This window comes from Trachemys scripta, chromosome 2 (assembly GCF_013100865.1).
Source record: "Trachemys scripta elegans isolate TJP31775 chromosome 2, CAS_Tse_1.0, whole genome shotgun sequence".
Classification (NCBI taxonomy): domain Eukaryota; kingdom Metazoa; phylum Chordata; order Testudines; family Emydidae; genus Trachemys; species Trachemys scripta.
This window is the reverse complement of record NC_048299.1, coordinates 6,702,898-6,729,033: the sequence shown is the minus strand read 5'-3', so window position 1 is coordinate 6,729,033 and position 26,136 is coordinate 6,702,898. Positions and strand designations below refer to the sequence as shown.

General features: G+C 42.0%; 1 protein-coding gene across 20 annotated transcripts in view; it reads right to left on the bottom strand.

The window, feature by feature from the left end:
* Positions 1-26,136, bottom strand: part of OBSCN (obscurin, cytoskeletal calmodulin and titin-interacting RhoGEF) — a 296,265-nt gene that overhangs the window by 105,490 nt on the left and 164,639 nt on the right. For 15 of the 20 annotated variants that reach the window (XM_034759817.1, XM_034759800.1, XM_034759806.1 and 12 more), the window contains 11 exons: positions 24,474-24,740; positions 23,800-24,069; positions 21,948-22,214; positions 20,160-20,426; positions 18,907-19,173; positions 17,962-18,234; positions 13,059-13,325; positions 9,809-10,081; positions 4,537-4,809; positions 2,843-3,130; positions 579-857 (listed from right to left, as the gene is read on the bottom strand). In XM_034759817.1, the coding sequence (XP_034615708.1) occupies positions 579-857; positions 2,843-3,130; positions 4,537-4,809; positions 9,809-10,081; positions 13,059-13,325; positions 17,962-18,234; positions 18,907-19,173; positions 20,160-20,426; positions 21,948-22,214; positions 23,800-24,069; positions 24,474-24,740 (2,991 nt within the window). The remainder of the gene's footprint in view (positions 1-578; positions 858-2,842; positions 3,131-4,536; positions 4,810-9,808; positions 10,082-13,058; positions 13,326-17,961; positions 18,235-18,906; positions 19,174-20,159; positions 20,427-21,947; positions 22,215-23,799; positions 24,070-24,473; positions 24,741-26,136) is intronic. The other 5 variants (XM_034759797.1, XM_034759802.1, XM_034759810.1 and 2 more) reach the window with 5 other exon arrangements.

Sequence of the window (26,136 nt, the reverse complement as noted above, 5' to 3'; positions counted from 1 at the left end):
ACCATTTTTCTTACTGTGTTTTAATTTACCTACAGCTTGTCCAATTAAGCTCGAAAAGAGCTAGAGACTTATTTTCCTCCTTTAAATGAAAGCTTACCAGTAGGTCTTCAGCGGACATCTGGTGACCCTTTTTACGCCTGTGGGAGCCAATGAGACACTTGGACATCACAATTTAAAATCTTAATGACCTACAATTAGAGTTTAATCAACAGTCTTGAGCACTAGGATGTGGCTATATGACTCCAGTGAACTAAAATGTCTCACTTCTGTTTTTGTGTGTGTTTTGGTTTTATTCTTAGCTATAAAGTGGCAAAAAAGTTTTGGACTCTGGTGAATGTGTCCATTTTTAAATGTATCATTGATAAGGAAATTCTTGTCTGATCATTTCAAAACCCATAGACAAATTCTACCTCGACAACAGACATGATGTCCTAATTTTGAGGCTGATATGTCTTTGCTTGTGGATTTAGCAGGAGGAAAAATATTGAGCTTATAATGAAAACTGAATTCCAATCTTAACAATGGAGAGGCTATTGAGTATCCTTAATTAGAACTAATAAAAACTCTCAGATACACACTTTTTGTACCTTCAAGAGACAGAAGAGCAGAGGATCTGGTATCAGGAGAGATCATGCAGGTGTACAATCCTTGATCTTCAGGTTTAAATGCATGAATAATGAGCATCTGCTTTTTGCCATCAGACTTTATTTCATATCTTCCTCCAGGCTGTAGTTGTTCTTTTCCTTTGACCCAGATTGCCTCTTGGGTCTCTCTTGAAAATTCACACTCCAGGACAGCCACCTCCCCTTCCAAGACCGACTTGCCTACTAAGGGATGAGTGACTGTAAATGGAGGCTCTGCAATTATAAAAATTAGGGCATTAAAATCAATGAAGGTGGGGGGGGGGGGAATTAGAGTCTGTGAAGCATCCAAGCTTTGAATGTTGGCGTTTTAAAATTTTTGTTCAACTGTTGCAGCCAATCATTGGAAGGTAAAATGGAAAAACTGCTGTAATTTAGAGTTTCCAACTTCTAAAGCTCTCCAAGAAGATTAGATCGCATTAGTTTACAGCTACATTCAGAAGCCATTGCGCTTTCCCCTTATGTTTCTGTGCTTATAGGTCATCACTCAGGCTACAATTTTGTCACGAAGGTCGCGGAAGTCACTGAATCAGTGACTTCCAGAGACCTCTGTGACTTCAGCCTGCGGCAGCTGGGAGCTGCAGGGCCCCCCGGCTGCCTACGGTGGCCAGGAGCTGTGGGGGCCCCTGGGAGTTCTGGGCCACTGCAGGTGGTGTGGGGACCCTGAAGATGAGCTCCCCAGTTTGTCACAGATATTTTTAATAAAAGTCACGGGCAGGTCATGGGCTTCCATGAATTTTTCTTTATTGCCCGCTACCTATCTGTGACTTTTACTAAAAACATCCATGACAAAATCTTAGCCTTAGTCATAACCAAGTGTCTCACACAGTCTCATACACCCCACCAAGACCTAGCCCATAGTAGCTTTACAATTCCTATACGCTCGAAGCATAAATTAGAAGCGTAGAGCCAGCTGAAATGGCGCTCCCTTCAACTTTTGAAGAAAAGATCCAACATAGAAAAAAGATTTTGAAAGTTGCCTCCATCTCAGGTTTTGAAAAACATGATGAAACCTTCACTCTTGTTACTAATGACTGAGCCAGCAGCTCTTAAATCGTGAGAAAATGTCTTGTTGTGTTCATCACTTTGATAGATGACCTTCTAATAACATGACAGCTGCATGGCACCAGTATTTAAAATGCACCCGAGTTCAGCCAGACTTGACCGAAGAAAGAAACATGGGCAAATATGTTTTTTAAATGTTCTTTTCCCCCTCTTAGGAATTTAACTTACCAGGGGTTTTCAAAAAAGATAAGAAGAAACTATACAAAGCACACAGGCACCATTGCAATAGAATGTAGAGAGAGGCTTTACAAGAAAACAACTTAGAGGTAACTGAAATGATGGCTCCCTCTCTCTCCATGACCACTGGGGTTTCACAAATAGTCACTGAAGCAACTGTGAATTGGTACCCGCAGGTACATTGTTAAGGTGTTAAATTACAAGAGATATACAAATATCAGAGAGAGAGAGAGAAAGAGGCATTTTAAGAAGGAAACACTGTCTCTCCCTTGCATGCGCAATAAAATTCTCGCTTGCCATCAGCCACAGTAACATAGCCATTCCAGCATGCCCTGCCTCAGTCATTACGTCTGGTCTCCACGAGAAAAGAATCTTATGTTGATCAGACAAAACTCGGAGATGCATTGCAAGCCATGAGACTGAGTGCTGCGTTATGGAGAGAAAGATGTCAAGTAGATAAACAATATAGCAGGTTTCGCTTTGCTTCTGCCCAAAATAATTTACCAACGTTCTCTCCAAGACTCAGAAGCACCGAACTATGCTATAGTGTGGACGCTTCGCTCTCACGTGAGGTCCCTTGAATGTGCAGGGCCGCCCGGGGGGGGGAGGCAAGTGGGGCAATTTGCTCCAGGCCCCACAGGGACCCCCACGAGAATATAGTATTCTATAGTATTGAAACTTTTTTTTATGGGAGGGCCCCCCAAAATTGCTTTGCCCCAGCCCCCTGAATCTTCTGGGCGGCCCTGTGAATGTGTGATGCAGACATAGGGTGACCAGTCAGTGAATGTGAAAAATCAGGATGGGGGTGGGGGATAATAGGAGCCTATGCAAGAAAACGGCCCAAAAATCAGGACTCTCCCTATAAAATCGGGACAGCTGGTCACCCTAAGCAGACATGCCATGTGAAATACAGGCCTATAACAGCTCTCAGTGCATTATGGGACTTCTCTAATTCTCACCTAGCTGCACAGTTTGAGGTAAATGCACTGGTTCACCAGCACCAACTTTGTTTACAGCTGAAATGCGGAACCTGTAGGGTTCGCCTGGTGAGAGATTGTCCACAACAAACTCCGTGTTTTGAATAAGTTCCTTGTTGCATTGCTGCCAGCCACTGCCAGGTGTTTTCCTCTCGACATTGTAGCCTAAGATGCCACAGCCACCATTGCTCAGCGGTGTGAACCAGGACAGAGTTACCGAGCGACTGCTCTTACTTAAGATCTCTGGATCTTCAGGGGGATCGGGGAGGGCTGAGGGAACAACAGAGTTCCAATGATGTATAAACTAAGTGCTGTCGCTTTTTAGTGAGATTACAAATAAGCCCTCATTATAAGCAATCAGGAGAAATCTAAGTGCACATTCAGTATCTTTCTCACCATGAATCGGAGCTGCGTTGTGCCGATGAAAATCAGACACATCTTCGCACAATTGACAACTTTCTGCAGAGCTGTGCTGCACCGTAATCTATGGACCTAATTAATACCATTTGGGAAAAAGGTTTTCCTGACCAGCAAACTCTGTGTCTGAATCTGTCCTTAGCCTAGCGGTTAGGTCGCATGCCTAAGATGAGGGAGACCCAAGCTTGAATCCCCACTCTGGAGCAGGTCACCTCCTCCCAGGTGAACAGCCTGGCTATAGACTATTCTGGGGTATGGCTGCTCTCAATCTCTCTTGTTGAAACTGTTCCACTTCATATAAACACTTACATAGTCATTGGGTCAGAGCGAGAATGTGAGGATGACTATACCCTGCATTCACCTAAGAGGTAGGAGACGTGGCTTCCAATCTTCTCTCCCTGTGATTCAGAGCAGGGATTCAAACCTCAGTCCATCACAAGTGCCCTAACCACTGGGTTAAAGGTTATAAAGGGGACCCACACATATTTGCTGGCCTGAAACTGACTTTTCCAATTTGCCTACCATTTCCGAAAGTCTTCAGAACCAAACTGAATATTTTCCTTGATTTTGCGGTTTCCTCACTGACTGTAATTCAATTTTCCCTAAGGCTGGTATGTTGGCAGAGTATTATTTTAAATAAAGATAGCGAGAACTTGCTCAGAAAATTGGTTTCTCCACAAGTATGTACAGTTCTAGTTAGTACTTTACGGAAGAATGGTAGGTTACAAAATGGTGGATTTCAGCTAAGGTAACACTGAAAAGAAGATCTCATCACTAGTTGGTTTAATTTTCATTTCATGAGACAGTCAGACCAGACTAGCACAGCAGCAATTTATCAAACCTGAGAAAGCTGGTGTGTGTGCCTGTGGGAAGGAGAAACAGAAAACAGCACAGATGTAAGAAAATCAGAGTGACAGAGCTCAATCCTGTAGGCTGAGAAGCATAGAATCATAGGGTTAGAAGGGACCAAAAGGGTCATCTACTTTAACCCCCTGCCAAGCTGCAGGATTTGTTGTCTAAAAACCAACCAAGACGGATGGATCTCCAGCCTCCTTTTGAAAACCTCCAGTGAAGGAGCATCCACAACCTCTCTAGGAATCTGGTCCATTGTCCTACTGTTCTTACAGTTAGGAAGTTTTTCCTGAGATTTAATCTAAATCTGCTCTGCTGTAGTTTTAACCCATTGCCTCTTCTCCTGCCCTCCATGGTGCAAGTGCCAATGGCTAGAAATGGCAGAAACATTCACTGGATGAACCTACCTATTACAGATAACGTGGCTGATGCAATTGCATCCCTTGCAGCAAAAGTCACCTCTCCAGCATGATGTGGTTGGGCTTTCTTCAGGATCAGTTTGTAGGTGGCTCCATCTGCCTGCATTTCCCAGTTCTCGTCTGGTTGGATATCCATGTCATTAATATACCAGGCGACTTCGCTGACTGGCACTGCTTCACTTAAAACACAGCTAAGGGTAGCTCGGTCCCCAGCAGTGACTTCAGTGTCAACCAAAGGCTGCAAAATTTCCAGGCACCATCCTGCAGTTAAAAATATGTAATCAAACCCCAAGATACTGAAGCAAAGATTAAGTGTCAAGATTTATACTTAATGTTCTTGATGAATCTTTCGACAGCTAGACCTTATGGGCTGGCAGAAGAGCCTGATGGGTTTTCTGCGGTCTAGGTTATGCAAACTGGTTAGAGGTGGCAGAAATCTTAGAAGCTGAACTGCCAAAACAATCAGGAAAGCTCCTTCAGATCTGTGTGCTGTAGCCTCCTGTTTTTGTCCCGCGTTAGCCCTGATTCTGCATTCTCATGTGTAGGTGGATCCCTTTAGCACCAGGACGGAGCCCCAGTGACTTTAAAGTGGTTCTGCACAAGTAGAGTCCAACTGTGCCAACAGGTTTCAGGAGAGGGGCCTTTATTGATTACAATGGTCCTTTTCCCAAGTTTTAGCCAAGAACTTCAAAAGCACTTTTCTCACTTGTGTAACGACCCAGCCGTTTGCAAATTAATTCCACTCAGTAACAGACTTAAAGGTGGCAATTTTGCAAGAGAAAAGCTTAAAAAACAGACTCCAACGAGAAACTGCTGAACTGGAATTAATTTGCAAACTAGACACCATTAACTTGGGCTTGAATAGAGACTGAGAGTGGCTGAGTCATTACACAAATTGAATCTATTTCCCCATGTTCAGTATCCTCACACCTTCTTGTCAACTGTCTGAAATGGGCCATCTTGATTATCACTACAAAAGTTTTTTTTCTCCTGCTGATAATAGCTCAACTTAATTAATTAGCCTCTTAGAGTTAGTATGGCAACTTCCACCTTTTCATGTTCTCTGTATGTATTTATATCTTCTTACTATATGTTCCATTCTATGCATCTGATGAAGTGGGCTGTAGCCCACGAAAGCTTATGCTCAAATACATTTGTTAGTCTCTAAGGTGCCACAAGGACTCCTGTTCTTTTAACAGGAATTAGGGTTTGCTCTGGATCAGATGTTCAGTTTTTTTCATGGAACATGCCCTTTGGCACATAACATTGTGAGACACAAGATGTCCAGATGTGAAATGGAGATTATGAGAGTGTAACCCGCCAGGTGCACTTATGCTCCTAAGAATTATAAAGAAATGTTGCGTAGATAAATGAATATGCTCCTCTTTCTAGCTAGTTGAAATTATTTGGTTGGACGAGTGAGATTGAGATAGGTACTTTGTACAACTGTGCAAACTGTGACTGTGAATCCATTTCCCGCCAACAAAAAACTGATATTTTGTGCATGTCGTGAAGATTAAAGATTTATCTGAGCCCCGAGTTCCCAAAACATTATTTTAACTCTACATCCTGTATAAGGAACGTGATTAATTTCTGTCTGCGGGAGAAGCAGATGGGGGAAATGACGGAAATGCATGGAAAGTGCACTGATAAGTTTACAGAAAACATACTATTCCATCACAATAGAAAAGAAGCTAAGATCACCACAGACAGAAAAGAATTAGGAGCTGTGGGCGAGTATAGCTACCCAGTCCAGGTGAGGGATGCTATTCCTCACCAAGAAGATAGACTGGAGGGAAACAAAACTGTGGGAAACCTTTGAAAGATAGAAGAAAAAGTTCCACCTCTATTTAAAAATTAGATTTTTAACACTGGGGTAACCACCAACCCATGAGCTGATAATTAACAAACACTTCAACAAGAAGGTTTGGAGAGCAAGCTGGAATGTGAAGCATGAGAAGAGGTATGCATGGCTTACATGGAAAAATAGGAAAGCACATAAATGGATAAGAGAAAGAAACAAGATGAAAGGCCAGTGGAAAACTCTGATGAATCGAGAATTGCATTGAGCTTCCAGTAGCTGAACTATAAGGAAGGCTAAAAGACATAGTATACTTACAACTGGCAACTGAAAGACGAAGATGGAGAGACATATCCAACATGTTTGCAACCTGTGTGGTTACATTTAACCAAGAAGCAGCATGTTCGTCAATGCCATGAGGCGATGCAATCACTCAAATACATAAGCCAGGTTTTATTTAATATATATTATGTAAGAATAAAGTTCTCATTACATGTAAGTTTGACATAACATTGTCAGAATTTAACCACTTTTTCCAAACACCTTACGATGTTGACTAGCAGTAGACAAGGCAGTCCCAAATAATTCTTCAGCCTGTACTCATGCCCTCCTGGAAGCATTTTCTAATGGTGCCACAGAAGTATTGATGCTAAAAGACTGTCAATAGATGGGATTTATACTGATGATTAAGTAGGCACAGCAAACTTCACCAAGAGAGGAAACCCAGCTGTCAAAGTGTCATGAGTTAAATTGCAGTGCATCTTTACACTGTAACTCAGTTATCTTATCAGCTGTGATTGTAACATACTAAGCCATACTGCACCTGATAAAGAATTTTTTAAAATGTAACATAAAAGAAATTTTAAAAAGAGTATGATGAAATAACCATAGTTTAGATTGTTAGAAGGAAAGAAAACAAAATTAAATTAAATTATATTAAAAGTTCAAACTCAGTAAAGTAGAGATTGACCAGATCCTCAGAGTGAAAGGGTGGCTTGTGCTTTGGCTTATTATAGGAAACAGGTCAGCCATAAATGTCAGATGTGGGTTCAAACTCTTCTGAAATTCTCGGACGTTTAGGATCTGGGCCAATCTCCACTGAAAATCTCAGAGCAATTACCATTGTTGTTCATCCTTCTAGTTAGAAGATGACCATGACATCACGGGTTGGTTTAGTTTCTGTGAACCCGTGAGTAGCTGATCAGGCCATTCTGAGCTTTGAACTGTCTGTGGCACATTGAACAAGAGATGCTACTATGGGTTGCTTGATTAACAGCGGACATGCTGCTGTTACGAAATTTACGCTGTTGGTACTTCTGCTCTGCCTCAGCAGTTCTCCTCCACTCACAGACTATAGCTCCAGTATGGATGAGGTTTCGCCAAATAGAACTACCATGAAGGAGATCTTCCCAAAACTCAGGGTCATTGTTGAAACACTCCAAGGATAACTTGAGGGAGTCTTTGAAATGTTTCTTCTGGCCTCCCTGCGAGCACTTTCCCTCCTTTAGCTTGCCGTAAAAGTTCTTCTCTGGCAGTCACTAAATCTGACATTCTGGTGACATGGCCTGCCCATCTCACCTGTGATTTCATCAACGGAATAGGGATGCTTGGAATGCCGGCCCGTATGAGAACCTCAGTATCTGGAACCTTGACTTGCCATGTTATCCTCATCAGTTTCCTCAGACAGCCCATGGGAAAGTGAGTTTGTGCCATTATCATAATAGGCATTTGATAGTGGCACCTTTTAAAGCCAGCTCACCAAAGTAAGGTTGTTTTCTGACATAAAATCTAGAGAGAGACAAGAATGTATTTGCCACACATTATCTTCTCTCTGGCATTGAATTGAAGTAGGTAGGTAAGGACTAAAGGGGAGAACAAATTAGGAATTCTCAGGGAAGGCAAACAGCTGATTGAGTTTGTACATAGCCCTGCACTGGTTTCCAAGACTCAAGAGGGACAAGCAGCATTCACAGAGGTTACAGATCAATGCAGGGAAGATGAAGATCAGACTAGCTGTACAATGGAATTCAAGAGGGGACGGATTGTTTGACAGCACAAAGGAATTCACATACCTGGGCACCCCAATTAGCATAGTTGGAGAGGTAGTCCATGAAATAAATACATAAAGGAGCCACATTTATTCCTAGTGCAATCATGGGCAATGACATTGGTTTCAATGGAGTTGCATCTGTTTATACCAGGGCTGAATTTGGTTTAATAATTAGCAGTAGATGCATGTAACTGATTCAACAAGATTGGGCAAGCAGAAAACTGAAGCTAAAAACCCCAACATCCTGCAACTATGATTTCATTATGTTGCATGGCTGTGAGATCCTGTGTCCGATTGAAAAACGGAAGCATTTCCTCATAGCAAGAATGCTTTGCAAAGCTCATGAGTATAATATGGTAAGAGGCGTTCAGGTGCAGTTCAGGAAAATAGCACACTGGAAAGCATACAAGAATAGATGTTATTCTGGTTGGGCCACATCAATCAAGATGTATAATGAGTGAATGTACAAGCAAGTCCTAAAATATGGGAAGACAAGCGATGGATAGTCAGACCACAGAGAAACTGATAAAGCATGTTTGAGAAGGATTCATCTCTGCTGAGTAACAGAAAGAAATTCCACAGCCAACAGAAGTTGCGCAAAGTATACTCACCTTTGCCATGATGCTTGCAAATCAGTCAGCAATGGCTAGGCTGTGTGGTCTACTGCTATTTCTACTTAATAGGGTTGCCAACTCTGACCGAAGCTATTCCGGGAGATTTTTTTCCCCAACATGACATAATGTCATTTTCTTAAAATATCCTATTAAAGTCTCCCGGATTGCTTTCAATAGTAATGGGGAGATCGATGCCAATTCCGGGAGACTCCAGGCCAAACTTGGAGGGTTGACAACCCTACTACTTAACCTAATCAGGACTGTCTCACTGTTTACCTTGTTGCCATCCTCATTGGTTTGTTTAATACACCCTTTGTTGACTTGGTATGCTGATAGATTCAAAGCTCTTTGGGGCAGTGTCTGCTTTTTATTCTATGTCTGTGCTTTGCTTAACTGTTTGGGGCCTCTAGGAACTAAAGTAATCAACAATAATAATGATGATGATCATGATGTAAATTGTAACCTGTGAACCCTTGAAATATCTATATCTGATCCATTAGAATACTCACTCTCTGTATGAATGTTGCTTGTTTCTAGGTAATTTGCACAATTTATAAGCATTATATGAGATGTGGCATATGTCACTTCCTACCCGTAAGTGTTTGTCACACGAAACATAAGTAGTAAAGTATAAAATAAAAGATTTCTCTGTGTGAAGCAGAAGTAATGCAGGGAGCCCATGACCTACGCTACTCATGAACTATCCAGCTCTGGCACTCAACAAATATTTTTCTGGGTTGTCCAGCCTTTCAAACCGGAAAGCTAGCACTCCAAGAACAGGTTTGTCATTATTACCTTTCACAGTCAGGAACGCAGATGTCATTGCGTCACTACACAGGAAAGTCACCCTGCAGTTGTCCTGGGGAGTGAGGTTCTTCAAGAGGAGAATATGCCTGCGTCCATTTTCAAAGTAAACCATCTCAATGTTTTCTGTGGTTTTGACAGGCTCATCATCAATCAGCCAGTTGTAATTGTAGCACTCTGGTTTGAAAAGGTAGCACTCAAACAGGGCTTCACCACCTTCCATGGCTTCCACATTCTCCAAACCCTTGACAATACTGTTCTTGGCTAATGGAAAAGGAAAATGATTAAAAACATTAACTATTTTGCTTACGCACTTCTGAGTAGTAGTGAGCCTTAAAGCACACTATGTAATTTCCATCACCTGGAAGCTGATATGAGAGCACCATATGTGGAAAGTTAACTTGTGGTTTCTCCTTTTAAATGTCAATGGCATCCTAACACAGCATTATGTTTAAAATACATCCACAACAGTAATGTGGTTTAACAAGTAGTAAAATAACTCTAACACGGTGTTTCCTTCTGGCTTAATTCAACATTTATCCAATAACTTGACCTATATCTTTATAAATGAAGGATGAAATCATATTGTTCATATGAACTGGGGTAATTGTTCAATGGAAACGAATACAAAAAGCCATCTACAGTTCAAGAATATAGGGTATAACCAGTTTCCTTTTGCGTACAACAGGAATCTTTTCTTGCCAACCTCCTCCATATGTATAATTAACATCATAGCTGGAGAGATTTGAAACCGATAGGGAGCTCACCTTAAAATCTTACCACCTTTTATACAAAACATGTCCTTATCCCAGCAGCAGACTACTGTTGGTCAATGCAATGATATTTGTAATCTAAGTCAACAAGGGATTTTGCAAATTATACTACTAAAAGCCATTTGCAAAATTACAATTTATTGCATCGGTAACACTTTTTTAGTAGTAACTTTCTAATTATTACCAAATTCTTCTGACAGATGTCCAGGACCTGATTTTCTAATCTGAGTGTCGGGGGTCGGGGCCATTGTGTGTGCAAAAATGTTCATAGATGTGTATGACCCATTTGCACACAATTACTGCAAGTGCGTGCACCAACTGATAGTTGTACACAACTAACCAGTTTGATGTACATATCCCCAATTTGTGTGCACAGCCAGGTTAATTGCATAGACACATTAGGCACACACTACTGTACAAGTTTATGTACACTGAGCTAGTTTAGAAACAGAAACCCACAACGCTCACCTGAGTTATATACCATGGTCCTCATGATCAGTGTTCTAATACAGCACCAGAATAATGGGCCAATCAATCCTGTTTAGTAACCACATCAATCATTGTAACCCGTGTGCAATTGCTTGTCACTTAGAAAATTGATACTGAACTATTTATTCTCTAGCAAAGCCAAATCAGTTTTTCTGAGGTTCCAGAATTTTCCAACTTGAATGTTTAAAGAGAACAACGGTCTTGTGTCTAGGGCAAATGACAGGAGTCAGAGGCATGACTGCATTCCTGTGTGTAGGTATCCGCGTCATTTAATTTCTCTGTGCGCCACTTTCCTCATAAGTAGAATGTTGATACTTACAGATCCCTGCCCCCCTGGAGCGTTTTAAGACTAAATTCATTAATACTTGGTAAGTGCTTTTAGACCCTAAGAGGAAGGAGCTATCAAAGTGCAGAGCATTATAATAAATAATAAATTGGCTTTTTAACTGACCACAATCCCACAGTTCAGAAACCAGATAAGAAACAATATTATTTCTAATCATCCGGTAATTGAAAACAAGAATTCCATATGCAAATAGCAGAAAACTAGTTATTAAAACATTATATCCGCTATGCTCTACTGTTGTTTGCTTTGATCACTTGGATATTTCGGTGCTTTAAAGGCGGTCCCGTTTTAAATGGCAGGCTCTGGGCCTCGTTCTGTAGTTGCTCCATGTAGGTGTCCCACTGAAGTCAAGGAGAGTTCCTTACATGGAGCAGCTGCGCGTCAACTCCCTCAATCCGTTAATACTGGCAAACGTATGGTAGTTTTCTTTGAAGTATCTTATACACCATCAAGTCTAAGACTGAGATCAGGTGTCTTTCACCTTACGTGGGACACCAAATGCTAGATTGGTCTCAGAAACCTGTGGAGGAAGATTTTCAAAAATGCCTACGGGTTACAGCGTCACAACTCTCATTTAAGGCCAATGGGCCTTGTGCTACTAAATCTCCTAGGCCTTTTTGAAAATCATCCCTGTGATGTTTGGACAATTATTTTTTGAAATATATTCATTTCCACTCTGTCCTAAATTGAAAATAAATAAAGAGTGTGGGGCACTTGCATAGCACAGTAACGGGGGCAATACAAGTACCTAAGAGAGAGACAGAAAATAGTGACTCTTGAATGCAGACTCCGAGCAACTGAGTCCAAGACATCTATAAACAAAGCTCTGTTGATTAAATCAATAAAGGTTACATATGGGGCCACATCCTCATGCTATTAAAATCAATGGCAAAACTCTCATTAACTTCATTGGAAACAAGAGTTAAGTCTTTGGTGGGAAAAAATTTAAGAACAGGATACAACAAACCTTGAAACACTGTTTTCTGTAAACCTAAGAATCAAGCTGCTCTCTTCATCTTTTCTATCACAGACACTTAACTACATATAAAAGAATATTTCTCTTGTTTTTCCACTTTTTGTCTCCCAGGGACACTTACAATATCTAATTTCAAATTACAAGAGGCTTTACAAGTTATCATTATTTTAAATAGATATAAAACTCAAGAAAGGCGAGCTGTAGATTAGATTAACTGGAAATAAAAAATACAATGCCATTTTATCCTTTAGTTCGTTTTTTAAGGCACTTTGTATGTGAAAAGCGCTATATAAGTACTATTATTTTTCAAGTCCAAGAACGCCACATCTGCAGTATGACAATAATTCAGCAGAACATATCCCATTTGATTAGTGCTACTACCAAATTCAGTTCATTGGAGAGCAAGCATGATTATCTATATACGCGTTTGGAACCAAAAGTGGGCATTAAATTGAACTAGTTTCCAACTGAATTTTGTACATTTTCACATTCAACTCATGTTAACACCAAACATGGTTCTCATTATTATTGATATTGGAATGAACACCAAATGAATAGGTAACGATTTGCCACTTATTGTCAGATGCGGCTGTGATTTGCCACTTGGTCGCTATTTGGTCCCCATGGTAGTCTTCCTTTTGTGCTGGAAGACCTCACCTTGAACATCAAGCATAGCCACAACTTTGGTGTTTCCAGCTTCACAAGAATAGATGCCACTGTCTTCTGGAAGGGCAGGTTTAATTTTTAGCTTGGCTACATTCCAGTCCTGCTCGATAATGACTCGTTGCCCATCTGCGGAAACTTCCTGATCATTTTTCTTCCATGTGGCTTGCACTGGCCTAGAGTACTGGCATATGAGCTCTGCTGTGCCATCTTCATCAACGGTAATGTCCTGCATGGGACTGACCACCTCAATAGTTGGATCTGTCAACCAACATGTCAGGAGGGACATGCATTAGTGGATCCTTATGGAAAGGGCAGCTTAGATTTTTTCAAGCACAGAGCCCGCGTGGAATGGGAAGCAAAGGAAATGAAATTACAAGCATAAGGCTGCCCAGATGCGCTACAGGTTAGCAGGTTTAGCGTTTGCTTGTGTCAGCATCAAGCAGCGTGGAAGCAAACAGGATATATTAGGATAGCTGTACCATCAGATAGTTTAGACCAGTGGTTCTCAAACTTATTTGATCGGGCCCCCCTTCTTTGTGTCTGTAGTCGTTTACGTGTTCCCTCCCCCCACCCCACAAGTACATATACTGCCACCCAGCTCTGAAGGCAGAGCGGAGAGCAGCGGCTGCTGGCCGGGCGCCCAGCTCTGAAGGCAGCACTGCACAGAAGTAACGGTGGCAGCGTGAAAAGCGATATTTGTCAATATCACTTTTCACAGCAGACTTAGTGTCCCATTGCCACCCTTACTTCTGCGCTGCTGCTGCCACCCCAGGTGAGGGATTGAGTGGAGGGGATGGAGAGCCCGAGCTCAGGTGGTGTGGCTCCAGCTATCAGCTCCAGGGTTCCAGCTGTCCCCTTTATTCCTGTCTCCCGGGTGTGCACGGCCCTTCTGCACGAGCCCCAGTCACCCGGGGCTGAAAGAGTTCTTAAATAAAATCACACAGCTCACACCTCCCTTGACACATTTGCCCCATAGTTTGAGAACCACTGGTTTAGCCTAAATAACTAAGACTTATACTAAGATTCTTGAAGGCTATTTTTCATCCGCTAGGATGCTCTCCATTGCCATCATTTCCTCCCCACAACGACACATATCACAGTAGCCCTCGTTCCACCAAGGAGCACTGCTGGTGGCTCTCTCTCGAGTATGTCAGGGCTTCTCAGAATCTGTCAGGGGTGGAGATAGTGAAGTGGGATGGGTGAGCTGCCTTGAGAAGACGGTTGAGTGACTTAAACAAAAACAGAAACATCAGAGAGAACATATTCAGCAAGATTGGTGAGGGTTTAGCTGGGTGACTCCAATTAAACTGGTAAGTCTGTGCTAAAAATGAACCCCAGTGTGGCTATATGTTCATCTGATTAAATCTGGCTAGGAATTTTCCAATGACGAACCTATAGCTTCCAACAGGCTGTGATATGACGGTGCCTTTACTATGATACTTTAGATGCCCAAAGGAAAACTGCACCAGTGATACCTAGGTCTGTCTGAAAGTTCATAGGAGCCTTTCTCTATGTGAACAAACCGTGAAAGCTACTTGAAATGAAACGTACAATTACATTAGGCATTTCGGCTTACCACTGGTCATAAAGCCTGTCAGAAACCCACAGGCAGTAAGGCAAGCATGGCGCTACAGGTGGGGAACCCTATTCTGGACCTTCCAAAATATCACGAGGAGGGCACTCCATAGAAGATAAGTGCCCGGTTTTTGACTAATCGTGTGTCTATCTGTGTTTAAAACAGACAATTACAGGCACAAATGATTGCATATAGCCATCTAACTAGTTGATTTGTAAAGTCAATCATGTAATTACAGAAGAACCTCAGAGTTATGAACACCAGAGTTACAAACTGACCGGTCAACCACACACCTCATTTGGAACTGGAAGTATGCAATCAGACAGCAGCAGAGACCAAAAAAAAAAAAAAAAAAAAGGCAAATACTGTATAGTACTGTGTTAAACATAAACTACTAAATAATTAAAGAGAAAGTTTAAAAAAAATAGATTTGACAAGGTAAGGAAACAGTTTCTGTGCTTGTTTCATTTAAATTAAGATGGTCAAAACCAGCATTTTTCTTCTGCATCATAAAGTTTCAAAGCTGTATGAAGTCACTGTTCAGTTGTAAACTTGAAAGAACACCCATAACGATTTGTTCAGAGTTACGAACATTTCAGTGCTACGGACAACCTCCATTCCCGAGGTGTTCGTAAGTGAGGTTCTACTGTAGATAACATTAGTACCCATGGCTCATTGAAATCTTGAACTGAGGAACCCAAGAAATCCTGCGAATGGTCCTGGTAGCTGATGGCTCCCACTGAGAAAGGCGATACCCATGCCGCTGCTTTTGAATTTTCACGGTCTTTACTTTCTTTTAAAATACCACTGTTGAAGATTGCTGCTATCATTATAGGCGTAATACAATACAGTAAAGAAAACAAAATCAAACCAAAGATTTTGCAAGCTTCAAAAGCAGGCATGGGGCATCCTCCCACATGCTACTTTGTATTCCCCCTCCATCAGCGTATTTGCAGGCGATATTTATTGTATATATTTGACCAAAAATCAGAATGGCGATTGAAACAGCAGCCTCTCAGCAAAGCCCTTCTCCCTGGAAGCACAGCTATGCTACAAAGGACTTTGTAGGTGTGAAGTTATATAATCAATTAGGTTAAAGAACTAATAGTCATTGAAGGTCGCGACCAGAAGTAGCCCTCATCTTAAGAAGCAGAATTCATTGCAGCCTAGCTAAAATCAGCTAAACTGGACCTGTGAGAAAATGCTCCTCTCAACAATGTGTGCATTTCCCTGATGTTAATGGAAATGATATGCACGCTTTGGCATGCAAAGGCAGCCCAGAGATGTCTACTGAATTCCCCCTGCTAGGCTCAGTTCTGTTCCCTAAGGGCTCTATCATGGCTTTTAATGGCACAGCTCCCCTCATGAGAAATGCGATGGCAGGTCCTGAAGCCATTCTTGCTGCTTAGGAGTTGATGGTGTAACCGAAAATGGATGGTAGTTTCAGATTGCGATTACACGTCTCTGACTACTCCTGTTTTAGTTAAAGGACACAGCTACCCAACAAAGAGGAGTATTTTAATGGAAAGAGTAGCTAACCTTCTACGCCTCCTGGTATGTGACTCCCTCCCAATAATACAAGAAAGAAAAAAATTATTTTTGTCTCAGTACAAAAGCAAAATCACAGCTTTTCCCGAGCTCTTGAAAGGAGGTATATGTGCAGGGGATTTCTTTATTGTAAAGTCTGGAGCTCAGCTTTATTTGCAGTTCCTGGCTACCTTCCCCAAATCTAAAACAAACAGCAACAAAACATTCTCAGTACAGTACCAACCAGCAGGACATCGGTAACAAATGAATGGGTCCAAGTCATCATTGTGTTACTGCAATTTTATGCCTGTGTTATTCCATCCAGGCACCACGACTTGTTCTGCATTCCCATGCACAAGAGCTCGCTGGCGTCGATTTTGATGGAGTTAGGCTGTGTCAGCACTCCAGCCACACAGTGATGAATCAGGCCCAATATTTGCGTCTGCGTGTCTCGTGGAGCAGTAGCAGGGCGACGGTTATACGGTATTGATGTGGACAGTGGCAAAATGAGGACAGACACATGCATGGAATTAAGCCGCAGGCTGCAACTTCTATTAACATTTAAGGCGGGGGAGGGGTGTTGTCCATCCATCCCCCACACTCTCCTATACCAGGCGTTTAATTGGTTCCAGCGCAGGGGTTACAGGGCTTTCTACCATATAACTCATAATGTGCAGTAAGCTCTCCTCAGCCTGCCCCCCAGGACTCAGCTCATTGAATCCTAGCACCCTCCCCTCCTCGACAGGGTAAAGCAGGGTGGGGATCTCAGCTTGCAAGGGCAGCAAGGTCTCTCCCTATCACATGAGCCCAAGGCCCATCACCAAAATCCCAGGTCTTTTACCTCTGGGAACTGTTCATTTTATCCTTTTAATCACACTAGAAACCAATCGCAAATTGCGACGAATAAACACCACCACTCCAGTACCTCAGCTAGGTACTAAAGGTTCCTACTTCATCCACTGTGGCTTGAACATGCTGCAAGGAAGGCAAAAAACTCCCTGGTCTTACATCCGTTGGCCTATGGGAGAAAAATTCCTTCCTGACCCCCTAAACAGGCGATCGGTTAGACCCACAGCATCTGCCAGGCCAGGTTCCCATTCCAAGTTTGAGTGGGTAGGGTGGGCTGCTGGAACGGAGCTGAAAGATGCTCCACATGGCCCCCACACCAGGTTAAATAATGGGTGCTGAGGAATGCTGGCCAATCAGCAATCCTCTCTCCTGGCTGGCCAATGGGTGCCAGAGCCTCACGGGGGGTGGAGAGCTATCTACTGTCTATTGGCGAGTGTCTCCCACCCTTGCTGCTGGGGCTGTCCCCCTTTCATCACTGGCCTCATCAAGTTCTCCCACCCATTAATGCGAGTGGGTGGTATTTATGGTAATATCATTCTTGTATAGTCCTGGGGAGGACACAAGACCCAGGTACCACAAGGGTAAGACTAAATCCTCACCATCTGTTTCCAGAGTTTGAATAAATCCTGACTGTGCTGCCCGGTAAAAGCCACAGGCCTGATCCTACAACCCTTACTCACTTGAGTCATCCTTATTCACAGAAATATGTCTGTTGAAACCAACAGGTCTATGTGCATGAATATGGACAACTTGCATGAGTAAATGTTGCAAGCCTGGGCCCTCTCCTAGAGTCCGCTAGTTATGAAAATATTATGCCACTGACAGAATACTAATAACACAACAGTATTTTGGAGGAATTTCGTACGGGTAACCAGACGGCAGGAGCGCTAGTATAGAGAGTAATTTGGGGGATGGACATCTGCATCTTTCTAAGCAAAATACCTTTGATTAATAATTTAGCTGAAGATATGAGGGACCCAGCTCTGAAAGTCACAATCCCCGAATCATCGGACCCCAGGTTCTTTAGGGTCAAAGTGTGGATTTTTCCATCTCGCACAGTGATTTCATTGACAGCGCTGTTCTGAAGGGGAGATCCATCGAGCCACCACTGTACATTCTGCACCCCCAGGCGCGAGAGCTCGCAGGTGAAGGTGGCCGACTCACCCGCAAAGACATCCGTGTTCTTTAAACCACAAACTATCTCTGCTTCCTCTTCTGTATAACAGAGCAAGAAAACGGGTACACCAAGGGAAAACAAAGGACACACAAATGCACGTTCCTTCCGCAGAACTGATCTAAAGTACAGTTCTTAGATTCACAGATTCTGTGAACTACATTCAAATTGTCCTGCATAAATAAACTTGTCACGCTCATTCAGATAAACAATGCACTTGCCGACAAACATAGTGGGTTTGTTCAGACATACTATTTCAACATGAGGACAGGCTAAGAATTTTGTGATCCATTCATGATTTGGTGTCCTGTAGGGTGTCGTCTGCACTGATATTGCAAACTCTTTATGCCAGGGATCTTCCCTGTGATTTAAGTACTGTGTATACTTACAACGCTATAAAATAACTATAATAATAATTAACAACATGGTATTCAATATCTTCATAGCAGTCACTCTAAGCAAATAGTTATTTAAGCAGGTGATGTTATACCATTTTACAGACAGTATGGTCATTGTCTTTGAACTCCATTATATTATAAATATTGGTCCATATTCACGCTTGGTATAAAAGTGTGCAACATCACTGAAATCAAGCCAGAAATTGGTGGAGTTGCACCTACTTACACCAGGACTAAATCTGGCCTGTTGACTGAAGAACCACCTGTTTGAATTCAACCAGAAATGAGAGGTAATTTGAAATGATTTATTCTTACCTTGCACGTACACAGAGCCTGTGGTCATCTCATACCCAGTGCTACAGGTGTAGGGTCCGCAGTCCTCTACCTCCAAGTCATGAATAATTAACTCCACATTGGTGCCATTCTGACGCATCTCATACTTGGCACTGGGCTGAAGTACCAGCGCTCCTTTCCTCCACTCCACCAGGGCATCAGGTTTGGAGATCTCACACTGCAGGACAGCTGTTCCTCGTTCTTCTGCCTCTACGTTATGCAGTTCTTCTTTAAAAAGCACGGGTAGTACTGCAGTGGAGAAGTAACTACTGTAGTGAGAATGCTCAAGTGTGAATTACTGAGGTTTACTGCACCATTCCATTCATCACAGCTCCCCTTCTGGTAACCTCTCTCTGGGTAGTTGCTGGGTGTGGTTCAGAGAGATGGAAAACCGGAAATGCTATCCCACTATAGTCCTTCAAGTTGCACTATGGCCAAAGCCCCATAGACACTGGTCACTGACAAAACAATAACAGTAGATCATTGCAGCTCAGTGCAGGGCTGCTATGAATGATGGCTTTTTAAGGGGCCTCTCTTTGGCCGCTACTTTCACACCCACAATTTTGTGTGCTTATAGCTGATTGTAGGCAAAGATGCAGGTGCAAATGATAGTATTTGGACATCTAACTATCTGAATTGCATGGGTAATGCAACACCCCTGGGTGGGTCATCAGTAACAGATATCCAGCACTTCTGGAGCTGTCAGCTTAAAGCCAGTAGTAAACTCATAAACCTCTAATGGCTTAGCCACTAGAGGGAAACAGAGCGTGACACCGGGTTATACAGGTACAATTAGGCATACTGGTTGCCATTTCTAAGTCAATATTTGCTAACTATTAACATACAGCAGTATGTCATATGCAGCAATATTCCCCCATTCTAAGTATAGGGAAATACTCTTATCTCGGCTAATGACACGTAGTAACGGTCAGCAAATCTCAATTTCATAAAAGCTATAGTTTATGCCTATAGTCAACAGCATCTGCAATTTTGTTCCAGCATCTGGTTGTGAGATTGAAAATGCAAGTGCAAGAATAGAAGTGGTTTTTTAAAAAGTTTGGTCCACCAGGTACAAATAAGTGTGTAGTGATACACTGTATCATTGTTATATTAAAATGCGATTCGCTGGCTGATAAACGTTAAAGCTAATTCATCAGTAAAACTTCCATTTTACCAATTTTGGAGGACAGCCAGGGCCTTTAGGACTATTTACCACAAATCAAGCCTTTTCCTACCTTTTACTAGCAGTGCCGCAGTGGTTTGTTGATCTCCTGAATCACATGTGTACTCCCCAGCATCCTGAAGTTCCACGTCATAAATAAACAGCTCAACAAAAGTCTCCTCTTGCCTAAGCTCATACTTGTCACTTGACTGCAACACCACATCTCCTTTCCTCCATTCAACTGGAGCACTCGGTTTTGTCAGCTCGCAGCGCAGTGCGGCCGTACACCCTTCCTCGACTTCCTCATTTTGGAGCCAACGTTTGAAAAGCACAGGTAGGGCTGACAGCGTGATTGAAGCAAAACAAGAGAGGAGATTGTTTTGTGAAAAAATGAACGGATAACAGCTTGAACAATAATGGAATTCCTGAAGATAATAGGCCAAATTCTGCCAGCATTTACTCCCAGTCAGGGTGTAGGAATGCAAGCAAGGCTAGAACCTGGCCTATAGTCATGTCGGAATTGTTGATAGTTCTCTGGTAAAGCAACTATTTGTTGCTAGTTGGTAATAAAGTTTTGTAAAGTAGTTTGTACTGGGGGATAATTTAATACCTTCATAAATCATTAAAAACGATGAAGGGATTCCAATGGGAAACCGAGGTGGGGTTGGTTTTACATAATATTGGTCAGGTTTCAGTTCTGTAAAAATCAGAAGCATGTCTGATTCAAATCCAGATTCAATTTATCTGAACCCCAAAAGTTTGGGTAGTGAGGTCTGAACAAGTCGCTCCAGTTTTGACCCATCTCTATTAGTCAAATCTCTACTAGCTAAATTTGGTTTGCAACGTTTTGTCAGTCACATTTGGGGTGATAAGCAAAATAAGACCCAGGGGCATTTTGGAGTGGACCTCTACTTATCTGAAACACAAGACAGTTTTAACCACTTTTTAAAAAAAGGAGACTAACATTGTTCAACAAACCATCTTTTCATTTACAGTACTTACAAGAGGCTAATTTTTAATGAGTAATGCTGTGATTCTAAATGTAGTCCATTTTTAAGGTAAGGTTGCTGATTGCACATACATTCAATAATCTCTACCACTGCAGATGAAGAATTACTAGAGCTGAGCAAAGATCAGAATTTCTGCCCAGTGGCAAATTCTGATATTTCAACATTTGTTTTCATCCAGAATTGGAGTGCAAAATCAAAACAGGGACTTGTGTGCAACAGAAAATTCTGAAAAAAACTGACTTGGAAATATAAAAATGTTCATTTTGACATTTTCAACCAGAATGAAATGTTTTGACATTCTGAAATCAACATGTTTTGTTTCAAGTCATGTCAGCATCAAACTGCACCTGTCTAAGGTGCCATGCTATTTGGTGCCCTCATTCTTCCTTATTGACTGGGTCTCTGGCTTGACTACAGGTCCCATGATTCACTGGGGTCTTGTGACTCATCATGCACTACATTAGAGGGGAGATCATGGGAGATGTAGTCCAGCTAGGGAGCCGAGCCCATAGGAGAGAATGGGAACACGATGCACCTAAACTACAACTCCCATGAGGCACCACAGCACATTAGGCAGATGCAGTTTAATGGTGACCCAACCTGAAATGAAATATTTAGTTTAGATTTTCCCAACAGAAAACCAAAAATTTCAGCAAATTTTTCTTATGAAAAATTCCCATTTTTCAGAAACCACATATCTCAATTACTAAAGACAAGATTGTTTTTCCCCCCCAAAAATGAAATCCTTGAATGTTAGAGGAGCGATCCCAGAGCACAAACACCTGCAGACATAAAAAAATAGCATTTTATGAATGGCTTCAGAGCATGGCACTCTGGAGACACCATCTCACCTTTAACATCTAGTCTGGCAGTGGTCTTCCTGTTGACTGTATTACAGCTATACTCCCCTGAGTCCTCAGGTTTTAAATCATGGATGATCAGAGTATGTACATTCCCTTCCTTCTTGATTTCAAACTTCATACTGGACTTGATCACAGACGAAGCTTTCTTCCATTCCACTGGGATGTTAGGCTTGGATAGCTCACACTGTAGTTTTGCAGTGTCACTCTCCTGCAGTTCCTGGTTCTCGAGCAACTTTACAAATATGGCCGGAGCAACTGTAGAAAGGGGAATAAAAGCATTTTGCACACGAATAATCAGGCATGTAGATAGGAAACTCTTTAATACAGGTTATTATAAGAAATGCACAGCAGCTCAAGATTTAATTCTCAGATTTCATGTTGCCACACATAGGATCACATTTTAAAACAGCTAAATGTAAGGTCATACCTACAGAACAGGGATCTGTATCCTGGAAAGCAGCGACTCTGAAAAGGATTTAGGGATTGGTGCAACCAATACTGGAAAACTGTGTCTAGTTCCAGTGTCCATGTTTTAAAAAGTGATGTTGAAAAATTGGAGAGGGCGCAGAGAAGAACCCCCAAAATGATTCAAGGACTGGAAAAAAAACACTTTTCAACAAAAGACTTCAAGAGCTCAATCTGTTTAGGTTATCAAAAAGAAAATCGAGAGTTGACTTGATTAGAGTGTATAAATACCTTCACCGTGAGAAAATGCCTGGTGCTAAAATGCTCTTTAATGTATGCAAGAAAGGCTTCACACGAATGAATAGCTAGAAGTTAAAACCAGACAAATTCAAACTGGGAATAAGGCACAAATTTAACAGTGAGGGTGATTAACCATTGAAATAAATTGCCAAGAGAAGTGGTAGATTCTCCATCTCTTAAAGTCTTCAAATCAAGATTTACCTTTTTGGAAGGTATGTTTTAGTTCCACACAAGTTATTAGGCTCAATATATGAGTAACTGGGTGGAATTCTCGGCCTGTGTTATACAGGAGGTCAGATCAGATGATCTAATGGTCCCTTCTGGCCTTAAAATCTACACATCTATGATTCTAACGCCTCTACTTGTTGCCTCCTGCTGGATTGCAAGAAAAGAAGCTAAAATTTTAAATTAAATAACTTTCCTAATATTGATTTTCCATATAAGCACTTGCTCTAGTTGCCGCAGTAATGTTATACTATTGTGAACTGAAGAGGAGGTTTCCACAAGACAATATGTCGGTTTGGATGTGGTCCGTGCTATGAAAAAGATAGTGAACCCATGAAGTATGATAAAAGTCCCTCGCCCTTCCTATTAAAGATTGTTCCCTACAGTACATTTTCTAGTGTCTTGTCTCATGAAGCATGGATTTGGGTGTAGAGGAAAGAGAGGAGTGAACGGGAGGAGACCATACAATGGCCCGGATTCTGATGACCTAGCATGATTTTACACCAACGTGCTGTGACATCACAATCAAACGCTATGAAACAGAAGATTTGGAGGAAAAAAAACACAAATAGTAATGGATCCAATTCTTACACTTACATCAGTGTAAAACTGGCATAACTGAAATCAGAACTGCCTCCTATATTTGCACTGTGAAATGACAAAACAGAAAAACAAACACGGTGGCACATTTTGCTGACCAACCCTTAAGATTATTTTTTATTTTGTACCATTGCATGAAAGGCTTTGTACAGCCTGTAAAAGAAAGAGTGAGTAGTATCCAAAGCCATCGTAAGTGGGAGGTTTATAGAAAAGTGCTTGGTTCTGATGGTGACTGTACACAGAATTAAAAAACAACCAAACCTCTTATAGAACTGAAGCAATAATTATCTCAAAGAGGTTGTTTACTTACCTTGGACTGTTAACTGTGCCTCTGAGGTATGTTGCCCCACTCTGATACTGACAGAACCAGAATCTTCTAGGGTCACCCGCCTCAGGGTCAAAGTGTGAAGCTTCCCTTGAACTGTGATCTCGTTCATTTCATTGGGCTGGAGTGGTACGCCACCCAGGTACCAGTGCACGTCCCGAGCTTTCTCCCGAGACACCTTGCACTTGAACACTGCATCTTCTCCTTCATTTAAGGTGACGTCCTTTAGCACCTCCACTATGCTTGCTGCTGGTTCTTTGATAAAAAAAAAGTCACAATTGTTTTAAATCCATTTTCAAGCATCTTACCCCATTTTTAGACATAATTATTATATTATTATTTGTAAGGCAACTCATGCCCAAAGGATTCTGGGTACTTAAAACAATATTGTACATATAATATACAAATATTTCTAACAAGAAGATTACACATTATAGCTAAGTAATATTAATGTGAATCCCTAGAATCCCTAAAGGCCCTGCACCCACTAAAATCACTGGCCAAAGTCCTCTTTATTCTACTGGGCACAGGACCATGTATAGTGGGATTTCCCACTACGTTGCTGTAGAACTCTATTTTGTCATGGTGCCAGGATCATGATTTTAAACACAGTTCAGATACTTCCAACGGTATTGATCAAAAGAGAGTTCAAGTCCTACCTTTCACATATACCGCTGCTGTGGTTTTTTGGTCTCCTGTATCACAGGTATATTCCCCAGCATCAGCTTCATTCACGTTATGGATTGTCAGCTCAGTTGTAGGGCCATCTTGATTCATCTTGTACTTGTCACTTGGTTGCAGAACTTTCCCCGCTTTCTTCCATTGCACAGGGGCATTGGGTTTAGAGAGCTCACAGCTCAGGGTGATGGCGCCACCCTCTTCTGCTTGCTGGCTCTGGAGTGGTTGTATAAAAAGCACTGGCAAAGCTAAACCAAGATAAACAGGGAAACACATTTACACTTCATTAGTGATTGTCTTTCTGACTTTCTGATATGAATTTTCCCCTGCTTTTACAGCTGGGCTTCTATTTGTCATATACAGTTGTGAACATTTTGACCCTTTTCCTCACCAGAATTACACACCCTCAGGCACAACGTGCTAATTCATTTCACATCACCATTCGCAGCAATCTCTTGAAACCCTTCATAGACCGGTAGGTCTAAGTGGAGTTTACATGGAATCATGGCACCCTGTAAGACATTCCTTTAGCTCACGTTGCAAAACACGTTTTTAAAAACCCACATGGGGAACAAATGTAGACTGCTTGATTTTCAGAGGTGCTAAATCCCAACAGCTCCAGCTGAAATCAAGGATGACCTTAGCAGCATCTCACAATTCCCAGTAGCAGGAGCCCATTTTAAAATCTGAGCACTGAAGTTTGACACCTAATTCTCCATTTGGGTGCCCAAGGTGGAACTCAGATGCCTCAACTAGGGATTTTGGGTTTTTTTTATTTGAATGCACAACGAGGAAATGGGTATCTTCCTTTAATCTGCCCAGCTTTGAAAACCAGACTCCACAAAGAAAGGAGAACTAGAATGATTTGTATTGATTTAGAGCACAGATGGGGGTACATCTGTATGATTTAGAGATGGGCTTTCGGGTTTTGGTTTGGAACAGCACAAAGTTTGGGGGCTCAGCTCCAAAGTCTTGGTTCAGCCTGTTATTATGCCCTAGTGGCTCCACAGTGAAAGTGGAGATTCGCATGGGCGGGAAATATGGTTCTGAGTGTGTATGCCATCTCTCTGCCTGCAGCACAACTGGATGCACGGGAACCCCGCTGGACTGCAGGCAGGCAGGCTAGCATGTGGTGTGGAGTGGGGCCTGCAAGTGAAAGTGTCATGAGAAACGCATGACACTTAACAGCTTTCGGCTCAGGGGGACTGGGCTCACTGGCCCAGTGTCCCTGAGCCTAGTATCATGTGGAGCACTGATACCTTTATTCTTATCCATCATTCAGGAAAATCCCAAAGGGATGTAGCCTCCTTGCAGATCGAGCGCCACCTGGATTGGTGTCTAGCTAGATCCATAAGACTGTCTGTCTGCTCTATCTCAATCACTGTCAGTCTTATCACACCACCAAAGCTTTTGGTGACCACATGATCACTGGACAGGTAGCAGCATTCCTTGGTTAACATGATTCATAATTCATTGGTCTTCCATCCCAGTAATATGACTGCTACATTTAAACTAAACTAGAAATAGCTACAAGGAGAAATAATAGCAAAAACAACAAGGAATCCTTGTGGCACCTTAGAGACTCACAAATGTATTTGGGCATAAGCTTTCATGGGCTAAAACCCACTTCATCAGATGCATGGA